Genomic DNA, 18,933 nt, shown 5'->3' with positions numbered 1-18,933 from the left:
TCAGCATTTTAATCAAGATCTCTTGATTAGACTGTGATATCCAATGTTATCACTGTAAAGAAATGCAGAAAAGATCCAACAAGTAGTGTGATTTTGCACCTTCTAATGAATGATAAAATTGGCATTTGCTGAACAAGGAAATTCTACCAAGGCAAAAAATAAATATTTTTTAGAAATTAAATCTCCACTATCTTTTGAATTTTTTAAATAAAAACTAATAGTATTTCTTTATATGTCCATGAATTTCAATAAAAAAATCTTCATGAAAAGATTTACATGTCTCCAATAAAATTCTCCAGGTCCTCGCCATCACTTGCTTCCAAGAAGGATCAAGGATCCTTCTCCCGACTTCTCATGAGACACTTTTCTCTACATTACATTTCCGAATAAATACATATCATTTATCTTTACTCATTTTTTTTTTTATTACTTAGTCACTAACATGAAAGACAATTAAACTTTCTCTCTGACAAAACTTATAAGTCTTTTATAATACATGGAAAAGTAAACATCAAACATATAAAACAAGCAGGTTTTTCTCCCCATTTAAAAGTGCTAGAAAAATCTTTCAAACCATATATGTTTTAGAAAAATAATAATACAAAAAAAAAATTCAGTCATACAGGGATAAGCCCAAACAACTAGAATTTTCCTGAACTAATTATAACTTCACTCGAACATTGAAAATTAAGTCTAACAATATGCATCTATATTCTATCCATAAACGCCATCCATGCCATAAAAAGACATTTATAGAATCCTTCTATTCATGCATTTCTCTTCGTGCATTTCTTTTCACACACACTACACTTAATTTATACTTAATGACTTAAACATAAGAGGGTCTCTCTTGTTCCAAAAAAAAACTTATTTTTTAAAATAAATGTCTAACCTCCCAATTAAACCCAGTAAAAGCCAGCCCAGTCACTCAATTAGCTCAACCAAAACACAGCCATGGAAAGTCCATATTATGCTTAAAGTTTTTCCAACTTCTTCGAAAAGAAATCTAACTCAAAAGGGTATAGTTTTCTCACTAAATTATTATTAATTCTTTTTAATAAAGAAAAAAAGTAAATGGAGCTTTCTCCGTAGATATATATTCTTGATTATATTACTTGAACAGAAGTCAAATCAAGGAAAGGAATACAATTCTCAAAATATCCCCCGTGAGAGACTTTTATCAATTGAATCCCTACCAATTCAAACAAATCTCAATTAGATCCTTTAGCTAATTCAATTGATATTTACAATTTGATGTGTATATTCTATTTTTTTTCCTCAATAAAACGTTGTTGTTTTGAAGAAAACTTAACAAAAAATTATTATAGATATAATTAATAGAAGTATCAAAATTGAGAAACGTTGGAAAATAGGAACCTGATTCATAAAGTTATGGTAATAGATGGTACCGAGAAAGAGATTATTTAATTAGTTAGATATATAAAATGTCAAAATTCAATTAATTTACAAATCACAGATTTAAATGTCACTAAAATATAATAAATAAGGGTTTTAATTAATCCTATGTCCAATTCAACTAAGATTTAAAGGTAAAAAGGTTTTGTAAAATAATTATGTGCACCATTTATAATAGAGAAGAAGCAAATAGAAGAAGGAAATACTTTTTAGGGGTCAAAAGGTGACTGAAATCTGATCCTAGAATCTTAAAGCCAAAGCCATGAAAATACCTCAGAACAATATATATATAAAGGTGGCCCTTACGTGCTTGATTGATAGAAAGAAACCAAAGAACCTAAATAGAATCTTGAGTGCAAGATTTGATGATAGAAGAAGAAGAAGAAGAAGAAGAAGAAGTCTTGAATCTCTACAGTGCACAATACGAATGTACAAGCTAATAAAATTGAAGGCATTGGCTAGTGAATCGTCCATGCATGCCCTTCATTCATGTTTGTAAGAAAATTCATGAGTTTGTTAATATTAAATTAATATATACACTTTAATTATAGACCTTAATTTCCTCTTCTTTTGGGTTTTCATGGAAACACTTCACACATATCAAGTTGAAAGAAAGAAAAATACTAGAGTGCCAAACGACATCGACCTCGAAAGCTTTAGACAAACGAGGGAGGAGATCAATTTATTATCACCACGTACGTACGTACACACTACCACATATGATATGATATGAGGTTGATTTTGAAGAGTGTAGCTTCTTTTACAACTCCAATTAGCGACTCTTTAATGCAGGTGAGATCCATCATCAATCGTCCTGCATTCATTCATTTCGAAAATTCAGTACTCAACATAAATTAGCTGGGATGCTTTCTCTGAAAAATACCCAGTTTACATGAAAGTAATGGATCAGACGAACAGGGTCGGGGTTCTTGTTGATTTGACCGAGCGTTTCAATATCCGATTATTGTACCTTTTTTTTTTTTACATTCTCATAGTCACTGGAGAAAGGCTTTAATGATTTATGATTCTTACTAATATCTTTCTACAACTTGATTAAATTCTCCTCTATCACCCAATTTTTTTAATTACAAGTATTTATAAATTAGTTTTGTCCTCGTCGACGCACTCTTAAAACCAACTATAATAATTAATATTAAAAAATCAATTTAAGTCAAAAACTTAAATTTTTAGATGAGGTTTCAATATATAATTTATATTATTCTATATTACACACCTTCAAGTGAAAGCTCTTTAAATTTAAAATTTGTACAGACTCACATTACATTGTGTTTAATTTTTATCAAATAAATGAGAATGTTAAGATTCAAACTCGTAATCGCTTGGTAATTAAGGCTCTAATGTCATATCAAACAACCATCTCAACCTAAAAATTTAAGCTATTAGGTGAGATATCAATGTATATTTTATATTATTCTTTGCATACTTAGTCTAAGTGTTTGCATGTTCTATAAATTTTTTTAATAAAGTATAGGTTTCAGTACTGTACTTCTTAATTACTCCAAGTTTTTCAATCGTAATATAATTAATAGATCAAGGGAACACACCTTGGCATGGATAATTAGCTGTTAGTAAATTGACTGATGAATTACCTCAGCTGAATCGCTTTACGTGCATTTGGTTCCCAAATCCTCGAGCTTATGTTGCCACCATGCAGCTCATGCAACTAAACCTCAAAACGTAGAGGGAAAAAATGAATTTCAAACCCCAACTTTAATTTTTAAGCTAGCTAATTCAGGAGCATGCACAAGCTTTAAAAAAAACAATTTTTAAGATGGGAGTTTTCAATATCTCACTCTTTTCTTCAGACAAGCATTCTCCTCTTGAATGGATCTTTGCTGCATTTTAACAAGATCAAATCACTACTAGAAAATAATTTTTTAATAGAGATATATCGGTATTTTAAGAATCTCCAATATTAGTAAAAGACATACCACAAGAATCTCAATGATTGTCATATATATATATATATAGACACACACACACACTCTTGACTCAATGTAACAAAAGGTTACTTTTATACTATAAGATTCTTAACACATGGAACCTAAATTCGAATGAGATCTATAGTAAGGTTGTTAAAATCACGAGTTGACTCTTAAAATCTTACGATTTTACGAGTCAACATGTATATAACGTGTCAAATCGGGTTAAAACTCGAAATCGGTCAAACTCGGTTAAAATCGATAAGATTTTACCGATTTTAACCGAATTTGACCGATTTTGAGTTTTAACCCGCAAAAATTAAAAAATTTATTGTCTCCCTGTCCAAGTCCCCTGACACTTCACTACATAGTCTCCACTCCCCGGTCTCCCCTTTCCCCGTTGCTCAAATCTCAAATTTTCAACGTTAGCAGACAAACACCAGCATTAGAGGATCTTGAGTATGAGAAAGCCTTATACTGTATTTTAGGCCGGGAAGACATGATCGGAGGATCGAAACCATGGGAAGACAGAGGTAGATGGTGAGGAATTAAAGGAGTAAAATAAGAGATAAGAATACTTATATAGAGAGAAATACTGTGTTTTAGACTAACCATTTGTTAATTACAAAGAGAGACGGCAAAGACTCAGAGAGAACTTGAAATACATGTCTTACTTGGTGGGATATTTGGACATTATTTCTAGGACTTGTTACTAACATAAAAAAGGTGGAAGGTGAGGTGGCATGAGATTAAATTGATGTCATTTTATACATTTTTGTTCTCATTGTTACAGGCTCACTGTATTGGTCTCTGTTAATTTTTTTTTGAAGTTGGTGATATACCTTAAAATGTTGTATCATCTCACTAATTGCTTGCAGTGTGTTTCAAGACCTGTCCTCTTGAAAATGTTCTGAAACTCTATCAATAAAACATAATTGTTCAATCTTATTTTTTTTCTTTTTGTATTTTTAAGTTATTTAAACCATGTATGAATTTTTATTTGAATTATATATTTTAAGGTGTTTGGACATTTGTATTGTTTATTTCATTTTTATTTTAATTGTGTTATATTATTATTTACTACTTGATTGAAATTGTCAATATATAATTAGTTAAAATATTTTTCTTGCGATTTTATGATTTTACGATCCGAGTTTATATTGTATATTTCGTGTCGTGTTAAAAAAACATTTTTAACAACCTTTATCTATAGCTATATTTAACCAGCTCAAACTTAATCTATCCATTTAATATGAATTAGTTGAGATAAATTAATCAAGATACATAGCTTCTTAATTACCTTTCCTTTCAACCAGTTGACGTGCTCTGCGGCGATGCGTAACTGTGGAATATCATAATCACATATCGGTCAGTACTAGTTACATCAAATATTACATAAGATTTTTATACCTTTGTGAGGTTGATTAAGGCTCTCAAAATATATAATTTTGATCCCTTTTTGGTTCTATTCCTTCATTTTGTTTCTCCAGCCGCTGATATATTTTCGTTTATTAAGAAAAAACACATGGAGTTCGCATTATATTTATAGATATGCAGTTTAATTATCCCATGTCGTCTTCTAATTTACCTGTCTTAATTAACAGTAAATGTAGAAGGATTTACCTTCTTAGAGCGGACACGTTCAACTCCTGCCTTTAATTGTCGTTCTAGCTGCTTCAACTCTTTCATCCCCAACATTTCTATATCTTCTCCTATACAGTGCCTAATAAAGCAAGGGAATACTTGTCAGTAATCAGCAGCAGCAGGAGGAGGAGGAGGAGACTAGCCATTATAAATTGAGTATAAATTATTATTTAGTTGCTGTATTTTTAATAAAACAATTAATTATTTAGTTTCTTTAAATTTAAAAACACAAATCACATCCTTGGCATAAAAACGTGCATGAAACATACCTAAGCTTTGCTTCCGTTTCATTTATAGTTTTCTGTAACTCTTCAATCTCACGTCTCCAAAACTGTTCAATGAGGTAGAGAATCTATGAGATTCTAGCAAATTCAGAGAGTATATAAGATGTAGCAGTTTAATTTACTCCATATTTGAAATTAACTCTGGTATCCATCCCTGATCAGAAACTATGCATGCGCATTATGCTCTGTAATTGCTTTGCATGGAGATGGTTTCACTTTTGATCCAATAGCCTCCAAGTACAATTAACGAGGAAACCCTGTTCATCTGCTTTTATTGAAATTAATGTTTTCCGCAATTTGACTAGAATTCAACAATAAAACCTAAAAACCAATAAGATAACTGACTGAGTCAGATGACAGTAATAAATGACACGTCGTTTATTCAAACGACACATCCTCTCCTAATTTTTTTTCCAGTCTAGGCGTCTAGTCTTGATATTAAACCTAAATAATTTTTTTTTCTTTACTCATTATATTTTAAAAAATAAGTTTTAAGAATATAATTGTATTGAAAGTTTATTCTTCTTCTCGTTTTATAAGATTAATATGGAAAAACAAACTTCTTAAAATAACTAATAAATTATTTTATACAATTTAATAATTTATAAGAATTTGAAATTAATGAATTAGAGCAAACTATTTTTTTTTATGGGTTTAGTGATTTTTTAAAATTATAAAAGAAAATAAATATCATTATTTAAGAATTAATATAATAATTAAAATATAAGAAATGAGAATTGGCACCCTCTTAAAACAAATTAGATTTAATGGTTAAAAGAAGGAGATAGACATATGCCATAAATCAATTGGGTTTTTTAATGCATTTGATCCTGATTTCATTTATTGTTATTTTTAGCAATAGTTTTTAAGAAACAAAATTCATCCTTTAATATTGATTTTATTGAAAATTAAATTTCATAGGTTTTTTAGTTTGCTTTCCATAGGCTATCCTAGTCTCATGTATTAAGTTGAGTATTTGATGAGTTCACCCTGATTTACTTGGATTTTTAGGTCATTTTTTATTAACTGGTCATTTTTGATTTTTTCCATCTACCTTGCATTGGTTAGGAATTGGACTTTGTTGTTATTTTTTATCGATTTGATTTTTATTGGTTCATTATAATCTTGTGGTCTGGATTGCGACTTTGGCAAACTAATCCAAGTTGTTATAATTCTTTTCCTTTTTTTTAATTATTTTTTTAATTTTTCCTTTTAAGTGCAATGGGTTGTCTGGGGATTGGGTTTTATAACTTTTTTTAATTTGCTTTTTGTTGGGATATTTCGTTCTCATAACTCAAGTCACTTACTCAAATGGTTAATCTAAATTTACTCAGATTTTTGTTTATCCTTTTAAAAATCAAATATTTCATTTTCATTTTTGTCCTCTAATATTTTTTAATAGCATTTTTATATCCTTAGACTAATTAAAAATGCACTTTAGAAATTATTTTATTAAATTTCATTTAATTTTTACTTAAAGTTAGATTATTGAAATCTTTTCTGATACAAGTTTTCTTGTTCATGTCATTATAATAATTTTTTATTTAATTCGGTTGATTTATCATGGTTGCATGTTTTTGTAATAATATGATTTAATAAAAACAAATTTATTAAACCTAATTAAGTCTATAACCTAAATCTTTCATTTTTCTTGCTTGAAAAACATACTAATAGTATCTAATTATTGTTATTTTTTATGTTAAAAGATATTTTGGTTCGGCAGGCCATTAATTTAGTAATAACTATAACATCGTCGATTGATTAAGGGCTGCTTTGTTAAAATCTTGAGGCTGTATAAATTTGTCGCCTATAAAATAACTTTTCTAACAAACTAGCCAATGAAAATCAATGATGGACCCAAAACCATAGAGATCATAGTCAATTGGAATAATTGTATTATTTACCCAAAAAAATCTATAATAACTGTAAACATTAGGAAAAAGAACATTCGAAGTTTGAAAATTAAGTCAACGAACTATAAAATATCGATCTTCGTCGATCGATAGACTGATAGTCAGCATCATTTACAATTTTAAAAGCAGATAATTGAAGTCGAAGATGACCTTATTCACAAGAAGAGTACTGTTTTGGATTGTATAAAAACATGCGTCTATAAGAAAATCAAACCATAATATTAATCACTAACCTCCAAGGATCTAGTGTGTGAGTGATCATTTGGTCCAGACAGGCCGGCTTCACTCCGGTATCTAGCGATCGTCCTTTCCATCCTGCAGCAACAATATTATTTATCTTATTAACTTGCTTAATTAGCATGTTAAACATGTAATCTACAGCTCAGAAGCATTTAAGGCTAACATGGGAGGAAGAAGAACTACTGACTCATGACTTGCAAACTGGTAAAACTTTCCGGTCGGGGAAAAAACAATGAGGGAAACTTCAGCATCACACAGAATTGAAAGCTCAAAAGCTTTCTTCAGAAGCCCATTTCTCCTCTTTGAGAAGGTTACTTGCCTACGAGTTGGATTCTCTATTCTTTTTAGCTCCACTTTCCCTCTCCCCATATTTGTCTAACTCCAAGAAGGAAAATATAAACCTTAGATCACTATACTAGATCTTGCGCTGCTACTTATAAGAAAACTTGTAAGGCGTACAGATAAGCAATCTCCTTAATATGAGCTAACTATAAATATTAAATAATGTCCATGCAGTGCAAGTCAAAGAAATGAGCTCACCATCCATCAAAACGATATAATCAAGTATGTTTTACTACTTGATAAGGAAATATGATGGAGGAGAATGGTGCACTTTCTGCCGCACGAGAAGAGCAGGACGGGACATCACTAGCCTGTTCCTTTTGGCAGAAAAGATCCTTTTATTTCATTATTATTGCTACACCGGTCTCTACCTACGTGTCGGATGCTGGCCGCCGAATGCATTTTCCTGCCCTGAGCACGTTTTCATTTGGGTCTCGGAGAACCATGGATTAATTCATATATATTGATTTCTTTTTGGCCTCTGTGCGCTTTTTATCCTTATGTTTTTATGTTCTTTGTAATGATGGATCCTCCCAGGGATCACTGGGAAGGCATTAGCCTCCCCTACTACTAGCTATTTCTTTATGTTTTTTCAATAATAGGTATATCCTTATAATTTGAAAAACGATGTTTAAGTTATAATTATTAATATTTACTTAATAAAAGAGAGATAACATAAAAAGAAAGGAAATATATATATATATATAAAGAAAAAATAATCAAAATATTCTTATTATTTTTTATTGTATTAGAGACTTGATATATATACACATCTTAAAAGTATTAATAATTAAAAACACTAATCCTGTTTTTTATTCACATAAACCACGAATGCATGACACGCAGAGTTAAGGTGGTGCAGTGAAAGGATTCTAGGACATCCTAGAGGAGAATGACACGTGGCATGGAGATTTGATTGATTTGATTTTCCAAATCGTTTGTTAGTGAATCTCATAATCATATCCTTTTGAATAAAATGAAGGCGGTCAATGGAGGAGAAGACAAAAATCAGCAGTGGGAGCCATTCTGCATGGAAGAGCTTTCAGACATCGGACCGTGTTGCCTTTTTCTTTTGTCCTTTTCCTTTTTTCTATTCAAACTAGACCATATTGTCTGAACTTCTATCGAATTTCAATCGTGCTTTCATGTAATATATATTGATTTTTAAAGTATTTTTTATTTAAAAATATATTAAAATAATATTTTTTATTTTTTTAAATTAATTTTATATTAACCTATTAAAATAATCTAAAAAATAAAAAAATAATTTAAAACTAAAATAACTATGAAAATAAACATTGTCTTAGTATGTTTGGTAATACGATGTAAGATATTTTTTAATTATAAATATATTAAAATAATTTTTTTTAATTTTTAATATCAGTCAAAATAAAAAAAAATACTTAAAAAATATTAATTTAATAATTTTTCAAATTAAAAACAAGTTGAAATGTAAATTTAACCTTAAAAACAAATATTCCCCGGCGTTGTCGTAGGTCTCTAATTTTCTATCGGAATCTATCTTCGACCATAATTTTAGACACATAATACAGCTTCATGCTGGAATGAACAAGTTGTTTCATGGAAGCGTGGAGCTAAGATTTTGAGGTTGGAGTCGTCTTGAAATATAAATATTTTTTACACAAATTTTTATTTTAAAAAAATTTATTTTATAGATAAAACAGTAAATTTTAAATGAAATAACTAATAAATATTAATAATTATTTTAAAATTTTAAAATATAAGCATTTATATGGTGCTATGTTGTTAAATCATATAAGTTACAGTTTTATCATATTAAAACAATGTTACGTCATAAAATAATTAAAAACAATGACACGTCATTAAAAAAAAACCCCACACTCTCTCTCTCTCTTTTAACATTTTATTTTTCTCCCTCTTTCAACAACTCTTTCTCTACATCTCTTTATAATAATAATAATAATAAAATAAAATAAAAATAAAAATCCTTTATGTTCACTGGACTTTGGATTTCCTAACACAAATTATCAAGCTATTTAACTGTGCTTAATTAAAAATTCAACAACTTAAAAAAGTTTCAAGTGTAATTTTTCTTTATAATTTATTTAAATTTAATTTTTATTGAGTTATCATAATTTATTTAAATTTAATTTTTATTGAGTTATCATAATCTAAAAAAATATCTTAATTTTTTGTTAGTACTTGATGTTATAAAAATAACATTGATTTTGTTTTTTGGAAGAGATTTAAAGTTGGAGACCAAAATTTAAAAAACAAATAACAGTTTTTGTTTTAAAAAAAGGTTTCAGCATTTTCTAGCCTTAAAAATTATCTAAAATTATTTTTAATCTTTTTAATTTCATAATTATATATTTTATTAAAAATATATTTGTTTAAAAAATACAGGCGCCTAAAACCATGAAGGTGCGCCGCGCAGCGCGAGGCGCAAACAAATACATTCTAAAAAATAATCAGGTGTGCATGTGAGGTGGGGCCCTTGTTTTTTGTCGTGTTAGGCTGTCTTTCTTTTTTTTAGCTTTTTTTTCTTATTTTTCTTTCCTTTCGTTTAAATTTAGATAAATTAAAATGAATTGGTTAAATAGGTGTGTGTAATGCCCAGCTTGACGGGTATTCATATTTAATTGAAATTAATTAATTATAAAAGGTTTTGTTATTTTTTTTAGAAAAATATCATTTGATTTAGACTTAATTTTCGAAATAAAATTATAATATTTGTTCTGATATGAATAATATTTTTTTATGCAACCTTACCTAATAATTTTTGTTTAAGTTTTATTCAATTTATTTACTATGATTATTTATTTTTATTATTATTTAATTAAATAAAACCTTGGTTTTAAAAAATAAAATTATTAAATATAATCAAACATGGATTGTGGATCAAATATTTTAATTTGTATTTATCTCTTAATTTTTCAATTTAATTTTTATTTAATATTGATAACTCTTTCTTGCATATATATATATATATATATATATTCTTGATTTAGTATATGCATTAATTTTTTAATTCATAATTAAAAAACAATTATGTAAAGAAACACATCAGAAATGCCAACGCATTTATTTTTGGCTTGATCTGAAGTACAAGAACGTAGGGTGGACGACTGGTCTAGTTCAATAACAAATCGAAACGTAGCTCACTTTTCACAATGAATTTAGACATTTTGAGATGAGTGGGGAAGCAGCTTTCTCTGTAATCGATTGATGGCTGATGGAAAATGGACCTGTGGGGCTGCCAAGATAAACCTTAAAAGCCACCCTCCATTTCCACATTATCAGAAGGGAAACGCAGATGCCTGTGGCTTCCTTCCCTTCTTTCCACAACTTACGGATTGTTTTTCTTTTTTATTTAATTTGAATTATATGGAATTATATGAACTTTAACTATATTTTATGAAATTTTAAAATTATAATTATATAAGTCTTTAATAATTTTAAAATTTGTAATACTATAATTGATGAATTTTAAAAAATAAATCCAAAACATAAACAGTAGAGCTACACTATTAAAATTTTATAAGAGTCTTCTTTAAATTAATTGGTTGCATTCAGCTACATGATATGATTTTTTAACACTTAATGATTTCTCGTGAATTTTACATGCTCAAAGATTATGCTTAGGGTGAGCGCTGATAAAAAAAATCCTAATTATCAGAATTTTTAATTAGATTATTTATTTTTAATAATTTTGAAAAATAGTTAATTAAGAAATATCCTAAGATTTTCGAATAAATTCGGGTACATACGTTTAAGGGCGAGCCAGTGTGAAAAAGAAAAATCAATCATCAGAATCAATTTAGATGATGTATGTTTAAGAATTTTGAGAAATGGACGATTTAGATAATTACCAAAAGTTCCTTTTTAATAAAGTTGGGTACTAAAAAAAGAAAAAAATGGTTGCTCAAATTATATATATATATTTAAATTTTTATGACCATATTGAGACTAGTAGTCATTTAGAATTACGTTTCAAATTATATTTTAAAAAAATTAAATTTTTTTATATTTTTAAATAACTTTGATATATTACTATCAAAAATAACTTTTTTAAAAAATTAATATATTTATAAATTATTATCGTACTCCGAACACTTCTTATTATTTATATTTCAGTAATCGGATTTGTATCTTCCTTTCACTTTACGTCATTTGAAATGAGTCCATGTTAATTTTCATAAAATCTTTCTTTTTCTCTTCTTTTTTTTCCTTCTCTCCATCCTCTTTCCCTTCCTTCCATCTCCTCCCTCTCACCGGCCACCGTTCAAACCATAACCAGCCACCACTAATAAACAAACCCTGCATCTTCTTTTCTTTTTTTTCTTTGCAATTTCTTGCAGAATCAATAGCAAACTTTCTAAGGACACTGAATTCAAAATGCAATTGGCTCCATGTGGCTCCATGAAAATAGTCTACTGTCCAAAGCTAGTTCAGTCAACTGCCCAAGTGTCTCTGATGGCCGCATGCTTAAGCTTCTAATGACATTCAAACTCAAAAGATCATGTGTGTAGAATTCCAAAGAAAGAAATCAACACAATTAAATTGCAAGCATCTTTCTTTTTTTCTTTGCAATTTCTTGCAGAATCAATAGCAAACTTTCGAAGGACACTGAATGGAACCATGTGAAGCACGCACTGAACTGAATTTTCAATACCGGAGAGATTCGAATGTTGAAACTAGATTGTGGGTTCTCAATTTCTCAACTCTATCTATAAATTCACCTTGGAAAGGCATTAAGGATCTCCGCGGACCGCCAATGAATTTTATTTTATTTTTTTTATCTCTTTCTCAAGATATTTCCTTCTCTCTACTTCAGTGTTCAAATCCTTGTTGACACTTGACAGTACTTTGCAATTGAAGGTGAAACAATTGGAGAAATAAAGTGAGAAAAGAGATTCAAGGAGATAGCAATACAGAGAAACCAGATCTGAAGCAATATAGATCGGAAAAGAGAAGGAAGGAAAATAAAAGAAGAGGATTTTATAGTTTATAATATAAAAGAGGTGAAATCTAAATTTAAAAATACAGGGACTAAATTCTAAATGGTTTAAACTTTAAAATACTAGGTTTTATCTTTTTTAATTATAAATTCCACGCTCATTAGGCAGCGCGTGCCCTGTCTCCCGTTGGTCTGTTATTCCATCATGTCATTGAAAAAGCCTCCAATTCCTTTTTCTCATGGTGCGGGGGAAAGTGAGGTTGTGTGTTGCGTATGAGCCTTTCTTTTGTTTCTGCCTTCTTTTCTTTATTTTTTCCAAAAAAACACAACTTAGTCCTTTTTGTTTTTTATATTTAATTTTAATCCTTCTTTTTTTTTTAATTTTTATTCTTAATCATTTTATAAATTTTTATTTGTTTTCAATTTATTTTTTCAATCTCAATTTAACGTGTGTTATTTTTTCTAATTAAGTTATATTCTTTTGATTTCTAATTTTTTTTCTTAACCCTTTTGTAAAAGTTTTATTGATTTCAATTTCATATTTCAATCCAAGTTTATGATCTATTGTTTTTTCTAATTTGATCAACATTATTTTAATTTTTGTTTTATTTTATTGAAGTTATTTTTCTTTTCAATTTAACTCTTCAATCAAAAATTTGGGCTACCCTCTAATTTATTTTTTTATCTTGATTTTCACCTTTATTTTTTAATTTTAGATCATTTTGTGTAATTGATATTTTTCTCTAATTTTTTCCTCCAGTGTTTAATTTGCTTGGTATTGGGCTTCGTGGTTTCTCTATGTATGATGTTTTCAGTCTAATGACTTGGGTCACAATTTTAAAAAATTAATGCAAGTCGATATCTTTTTTTTTGTCTATTTTCATTTTTCAATTTCATTGTTTAACATTTTTTTTTCAAAAAAATAAATTGGCTTTATGGGTTTTCTTCAATTTCTTTTCTATCGATTTATCATGATTTCATGATCTAGCCCACGAGTTTTGTGAATTAAATTAGATTGTCTCGCCCTTTATTACCCAGACTATATATATGTCTATCACACTATATTAGGTAGACCCAAGCTAGTTTTTTTGTCCTTTTTTTATGTGATTTTGTACTTTCAAAGTTGTTTTTTAATTATCGTGATTTTTTTTGTATGTTTACTATCTTTGTTTTTTTTATCCTCTAACAAAAATAAAACCAATTTTTAAAAAGAAAAACGTGTGGCACTTATACTATTGTTGTTGTTTTTTTGTTCTATTTTTGCTTTTATTTTAATTAATACTTTTTTAAAAGAATTTTTTAATTTATGTTTCAATTAATATTCCTCTTCTATAATTTATTTATTTAGCCTTTTTTGAATAGAGGCTTTTATTAAATTACTTTATATGTATTTAGTTTTTAAGAATATTATTCTTATTATAGTTTATTTTATGTTTTATATAGATAAAGTTTATTATTAAAAAAACATTTAGTTTTAGATAGTATTTCTAATATATGTAGTTTTGTATAATATTTTTTTTATTTTGTTTAATCGATTTCATATATATATATATATAATTATCGTTTGATTGAATAAGAAATGAATTTGGATAAATAAATTTAGTAAATATATTTTGATTTATATCTATTTTTTATTTTTTAAAATTTATTTTAAATTATTTTTAATGAATTTTTTTATTATTTATTTACTCAAATAACTCTTGATTTATTTGAATAGATATTTAAGTTTTTAATTTTATTGATATAAAAACACTTAAAAAAAAAAGAATAAACTCTTTTGCTGAAAAAAATATATGACCAGCGCGGCAAAACACAAAGTCAAATAGCTTACGTGAATCTAAATCATGTGGCAGCGTGTCTCTTGTCGTTTTTTCTTGACATGCCGGCCAGCACTGCATAGGTACCATGGAAAGAAGCACAACTTTCAAGACTCAAAGCCCGTCGTTACTTCCTCTCGGACTCGACTCCCAAGCACGTTGACCAATCTTGACCCTTGAATTTGAAATTGCCACTTCATATACACCTCACTGGTACGGTGGTACCCTTTCCCGTCGGCATGGCCCAACAAATGCTCGGCGACGACTTCTAGTTTATTACGTCGTCTGCAAAATGTTCACTATGCTCTGCCCCCACACCCCCAAGCTGAGAGATCCTCCATCTATACATGCACACAATATACACCGTTTTTTAATGCACCAAACAAGATCTAAACTCGATAGATGTGAGATATTGGCCCTCGAAACTCAATATGTTTAAAACAAAATCAATTTATTAAATTTAATTGGCCTGTAATTCAAGTTGTTCGTATTTTTTTACTTTTTTTAAGTATGCTTGTGGTACCTAAAGTATCGTTGCAATTTTTTATTCAAAATTTGGTTTTTACTTTAATTGTTATCTTTTTTAATTTTTTTTTTAATAATTCTTTTAATTTATGTTTCAATTAGTGTATCTCTTCTATGATTTTTTTAATTTTTTTATTAAGCTATTTTGAATAGAGGCTTTTATTATATTATTTTGTATGTATTTAATTTTTAAAGATATTATTCTTATTCATTTATATTTTTTTATATTTATATAGATAAAATTTATTACTAAATAAAAAAAATATTTTTAATAAATAAATTCAATAAATACAACGTGGTAAATATATCATGTTATAATATCAATTATTTTAATCTATATTTGTTGCTTAATTTTTTAAATTTCATTTTTAGTTATCATTTATGATTTGTTTTGTATTTACTCACACAAATTATTCTTGATTTATTTAATTAAATGCTTGTATAAATTTTTTTATTTATATTTTAAAAAAAATTATATAAAAAAGTAAAAAAATCCTGTATATTTATTTTTTTCTGGAAAAAATATATAATTTCACAATGAAAAATTGTTCATATAGCTAGTCAAAATCTAAATCTTGTTGCAACGTGTGTGTGTGTATATTAGTTATTATTTTTTAAAGTATTTTGTAATTAAAAATATATTAAAATAATATTTTATTTATTTATTAAAAATTATTTTTAACATCAAAACATAAAAACAATTAAAAATAAAAAAAATATTTTTTTCCAAACACTACAGTCCCAAACGCTGCCTTACAAACTGCAGTTACTTCCTATTAGACTCGACTCTCAAGCACATTAACCAATCTAAACTCTCGATAATGGAATTGCCCCTTCATTTATACGTCACCGTTACTCTTCACCGTTTACTAATCAATCGGCAAAATGTTCACTATGCTCTGCCCTCACACCCCCAAGCCAGTTATTGGGGCTACTCATTCATCTATCCATGCACACAATATACTACAGTTTTTTTTATGGACCAAACAAGATCTAGGGGTGAAGATTATTTTTGCCGCAGAAATCACGTTTGATGATTTTTTTATTTGATATAAAAAAATTAAAAATTAAAAAAATATTATTTTTATATATTTTTAAATAATAAACACTTTAAAAAATAACTATTTCCACAATACTTAAACATTATTCTAAATTCAATATATGTGAGATATCAGTCATCAAAAAGTTGTAATATAAAAGAAAGAAAATATTTTATTCAATTTTTAGAGTGTTAGGGTGAAAACAAATAAATTAACAAAAAAAAAAACATTATGATTTGAAGGAAAATATTTTAACATCATAGGAAAGAAAAATTTACTCTTTTTTTCTATACCACTAACTTATCCGTAACTTTTTATTATTACCACTACTACCACAATGATCACCGTAACACTATTATCTTAATCACTATCTCATTAAAACCCCAAACACTACTTACTATAGCATTAACAGCCACAATTAACTCATCATTGCTATCTTATTAAAATAATTATTATTTCATCATCATTATCATCCTCAAAACTAAACTAACAAAATCCATCTTATAATGAACACCACCCCTGTCAATATCATTGCCACATAAATTTTATTAATAGTGAATAAAACAAATATTATCAATAACCTAAACCAAGTGTTATTAAAGACTATTTAAAAATATAATTACAATTGTTTTTAAAAATATTTATTATTCAAAATATATTAAAATAATATCTTTTTTATTTTTTAAAAATTATTTTTAACATTATTGCATTAAAATAATCTAAAAATAAAAAAATATAAAAAAAAATTTCAATTTTTTTTTAAAAAATATCCTTTCTGAGATTCCCGTGCACTGAAAAAAGTAGTGAATCCTAGATAAACTATACTAATAGCTTGTTATGGATAAAGATTGATTTTCAAAAATAATTAAAATAATATATATATTTTTTAAAAAATTATTTTTAAAAACACGCACAAAAAGCCCTAAATATCTAGTAAATTGTGGGTGAATATTTAGAGAGATTTACTTGCATAAATAATGGTTTGAGAACATAATTAATCAAAGTAAAGTACTTAAATACAACTAATTTTGAATCCTAATTTCCAAAAGAGTGATCGACATGTTTCTTTTCATCCCAAAGACAAACAACTGATAGAAATCAACACAAAAACCATGCCAAGCCAGTCACAACAAGTAGAGTGCGTTCTTCTGGATAATTAGTATCAAATCCACGAACATCATGACTCGATCACTACATAAATCCCACAAAAATTAACTACCAATTGAAAAACCCTAAAAGCTTGACGCCTCCATGATTCAAATTGAACATAAAGGAAACAGAAATTAATTACAACAGTAGCAAAAGTTCAATCAACTGAGGAGAAACAAAAGGGGGGAAAACATGAAACAGAGATTACAAGATTGAAAAGGGAATCAATGACAATTAGCTAGCCAGCATAGATGTGAACACCAATGGCAATAAGGAAGATGGTGATGAGGCCAAAATAAATAATAGCATGGACAACAATAGAAGCACCACTCGTCTGCATATTGCCAAACTCAACCACCCTGTTCCTTCCAGGTATCTGAAATAACAGCCCTGGTACTAACAGCACAAACAGCACCACTGCTACTATCACCGGTCCCCAATCTGCCATATCAACAAAAGAGAAGGGATTGTTACAGAGTAAGAAAGTGTGAAAGAAAAAGGGGTTTGCGGGAAAGAGAGTAAAAAAGGGGAGTGAAGAAAATTAGATGTGGAGTTTACTTTAATGAGGGGACATCCACGGATGAGTTTGCTTTGATATCGATGCTTCTCGTGGCATGTTCTGGCTTCTTTGTATAACGTGTCCGTGCTTTCTGCTTATTTCTTCAACGGTTCAGATCTTTTTGGCATATTAAATTAGTGTTTTAGATTGTGGTAGGATTTTTTTTTTAATAAATATATTAAAATAATATTTTTTTTATTTTTAAATTTTTTTTTAAAATTAGTATATAAAATAAAAAAAATAGAATTATAAAAAAAATTAATTTCAAAAAATATTTTAAAAATATTTTTTAAACATAAAAATAAACACACTAAAAAAATATATAATAAATATACAAAAGTTAGTGAGTGATTCACTGTATGGATAAAAGAAATTTAATTTACTGGGTTAAGAGATGTTATAGTCTTTCAACTATGATTTTTTTATTAGTTGTTATATTAGTCAAAAGTAATTACTTAATTAATTATTAAAATAATATTTTTAATTTAAAAATGTTGTTGGTACTGGAGCTACCCAAACACTTTAGGTGACATGTGTTGCGGTTCCAAGTGCTAAAAAAAAATGAATTTTAGATATTTCATGTTATTCCTGGCCTCTTCTTTTCTATTTGGAGTGGTGCGTAGTGTCCTGATGCTGCTTAATTATCGTTGATGACTTTTTTTTCACTTTATTTCTCTCTCTTAACCCAATAAATACATTATGGTCCTCATTATTATCAGTATTTAAGATTCAGTAATTTTAATTTTGATTTCTATATTTTTTTTCTTTTTTTTGTTAAAGTTTTTTTCAATTTAACCCTTGCTTTTTAATTTGTATGGATAATGTTTTTCAATTTGATCCCTCTACATTTGATTTCTTATTTTTGTCATTCATCCTTTTATCAAAGTTTTTGTGGCTTTCAATTTTATCCTTTATAGTTTGTGTTTTTTTAATGATAATAATGATTCCACTTTGGTCCCTTTTTTTTTCTTAGCCCTTTTGTCAAGGTTTTTATAGATTTAATTATATCCTTCAAATTAAGTTCATGACTTTTATTTTTTCAATAATAATAATAATAATAATGGTGATGGTGATATTAATAACAATAACAATAATGATGATGATGCTAATAAAAAAATA

The 18,933-nt window shown here is 27.8% G+C and overlaps 2 protein-coding genes across 5 annotated transcripts; both read right to left on the bottom strand.

Moving 5' to 3' along the window:
* Positions 1 to 1,875: 1,875 nt before the first annotated feature.
* On the bottom strand, positions 1,876 to 7,974 carry LOC7484851 (truncated transcription factor CAULIFLOWER D). 4 transcript variants are annotated; one of them, XM_024582263.2, is made up of 8 exons: positions 7,604 to 7,974; positions 7,434 to 7,515; positions 5,273 to 5,334; positions 4,983 to 5,082; positions 4,660 to 4,701; positions 3,231 to 3,272; positions 3,027 to 3,100; positions 1,876 to 2,230 (listed from the first exon to the last, which is right to left on the bottom strand). In XM_024582263.2, exons 1-8 carry the CDS (start codon positions 7,807 to 7,809, stop codon positions 2,200 to 2,202), a joined length of 639 nt encoding a protein of 212 aa, XP_024438031.1. In that variant the 5' UTR covers positions 7,810 to 7,974; the 3' UTR covers positions 1,876 to 2,199. The 4 variants fall into 4 exon arrangements, with proteins under 4 accessions (XP_024438031.1, XP_024438032.1, XP_024438033.1 ...); XM_024582264.2 differs by having other exon boundaries at positions 7,628 to 7,974; XM_024582265.2 differs by lacking the exon at positions 4,660 to 4,701.
* A 9,256-nt stretch (positions 7,975 to 17,230) lies between these two features.
* LOC7454569 (uncharacterized) lies at positions 17,231 to 17,841 on the bottom strand. The gene has a single exon (XM_002318103.4). The coding sequence runs from the start codon at positions 17,701 to 17,703 to the stop codon at positions 17,494 to 17,496; it is 210 nt and encodes a 69-aa protein (XP_002318139.1). The 5' UTR covers positions 17,704 to 17,841; the 3' UTR covers positions 17,231 to 17,493.
* Between the last annotated feature and the right edge of the window lie 1,092 nt (positions 17,842 to 18,933).

This window comes from Populus trichocarpa, chromosome 12 (genome assembly GCF_000002775.5).
Source record: "Populus trichocarpa isolate Nisqually-1 chromosome 12, P.trichocarpa_v4.1, whole genome shotgun sequence".
Taxonomy (NCBI): domain Eukaryota; kingdom Viridiplantae; phylum Streptophyta; class Magnoliopsida; order Malpighiales; family Salicaceae; genus Populus; species Populus trichocarpa.
The sequence above is the reverse complement of the archived record's forward strand: the minus strand, read 5'-3'. Positions and strand labels throughout refer to the sequence as shown.

Bases quoted from the DNA above. Each gene is read 5' to 3' on its own strand.
- LOC7454569 (XM_002318103.4), bottom strand. From the start codon at position 17,703: ATGGCAGATTGGGGACCGGTGATAGTAGCAGTGGTGCTGTTTGTGCTG.
- LOC7484851 (XM_024582263.2), bottom strand. From the start codon at position 7,809: ATGGGGAGAGGGAAAGTGGAGCTAAAAAGAATAGAGAATCCAACTCGT. The intron at 7,516-7,603 runs GTTAGCCTTAAA...TTGTTGCTGCAG, and splicing joins GTAGTTCTTCTTCCTCCCAT to GATGGAAAGGACGATCGCTA. The intron at 3,273-4,659 runs GTAATTAAGAAG...GTTAAAATGCAG, and splicing joins TCAACTGGTTGAAAGGAAAG to CAAAGATCCATTCAAGAGGA.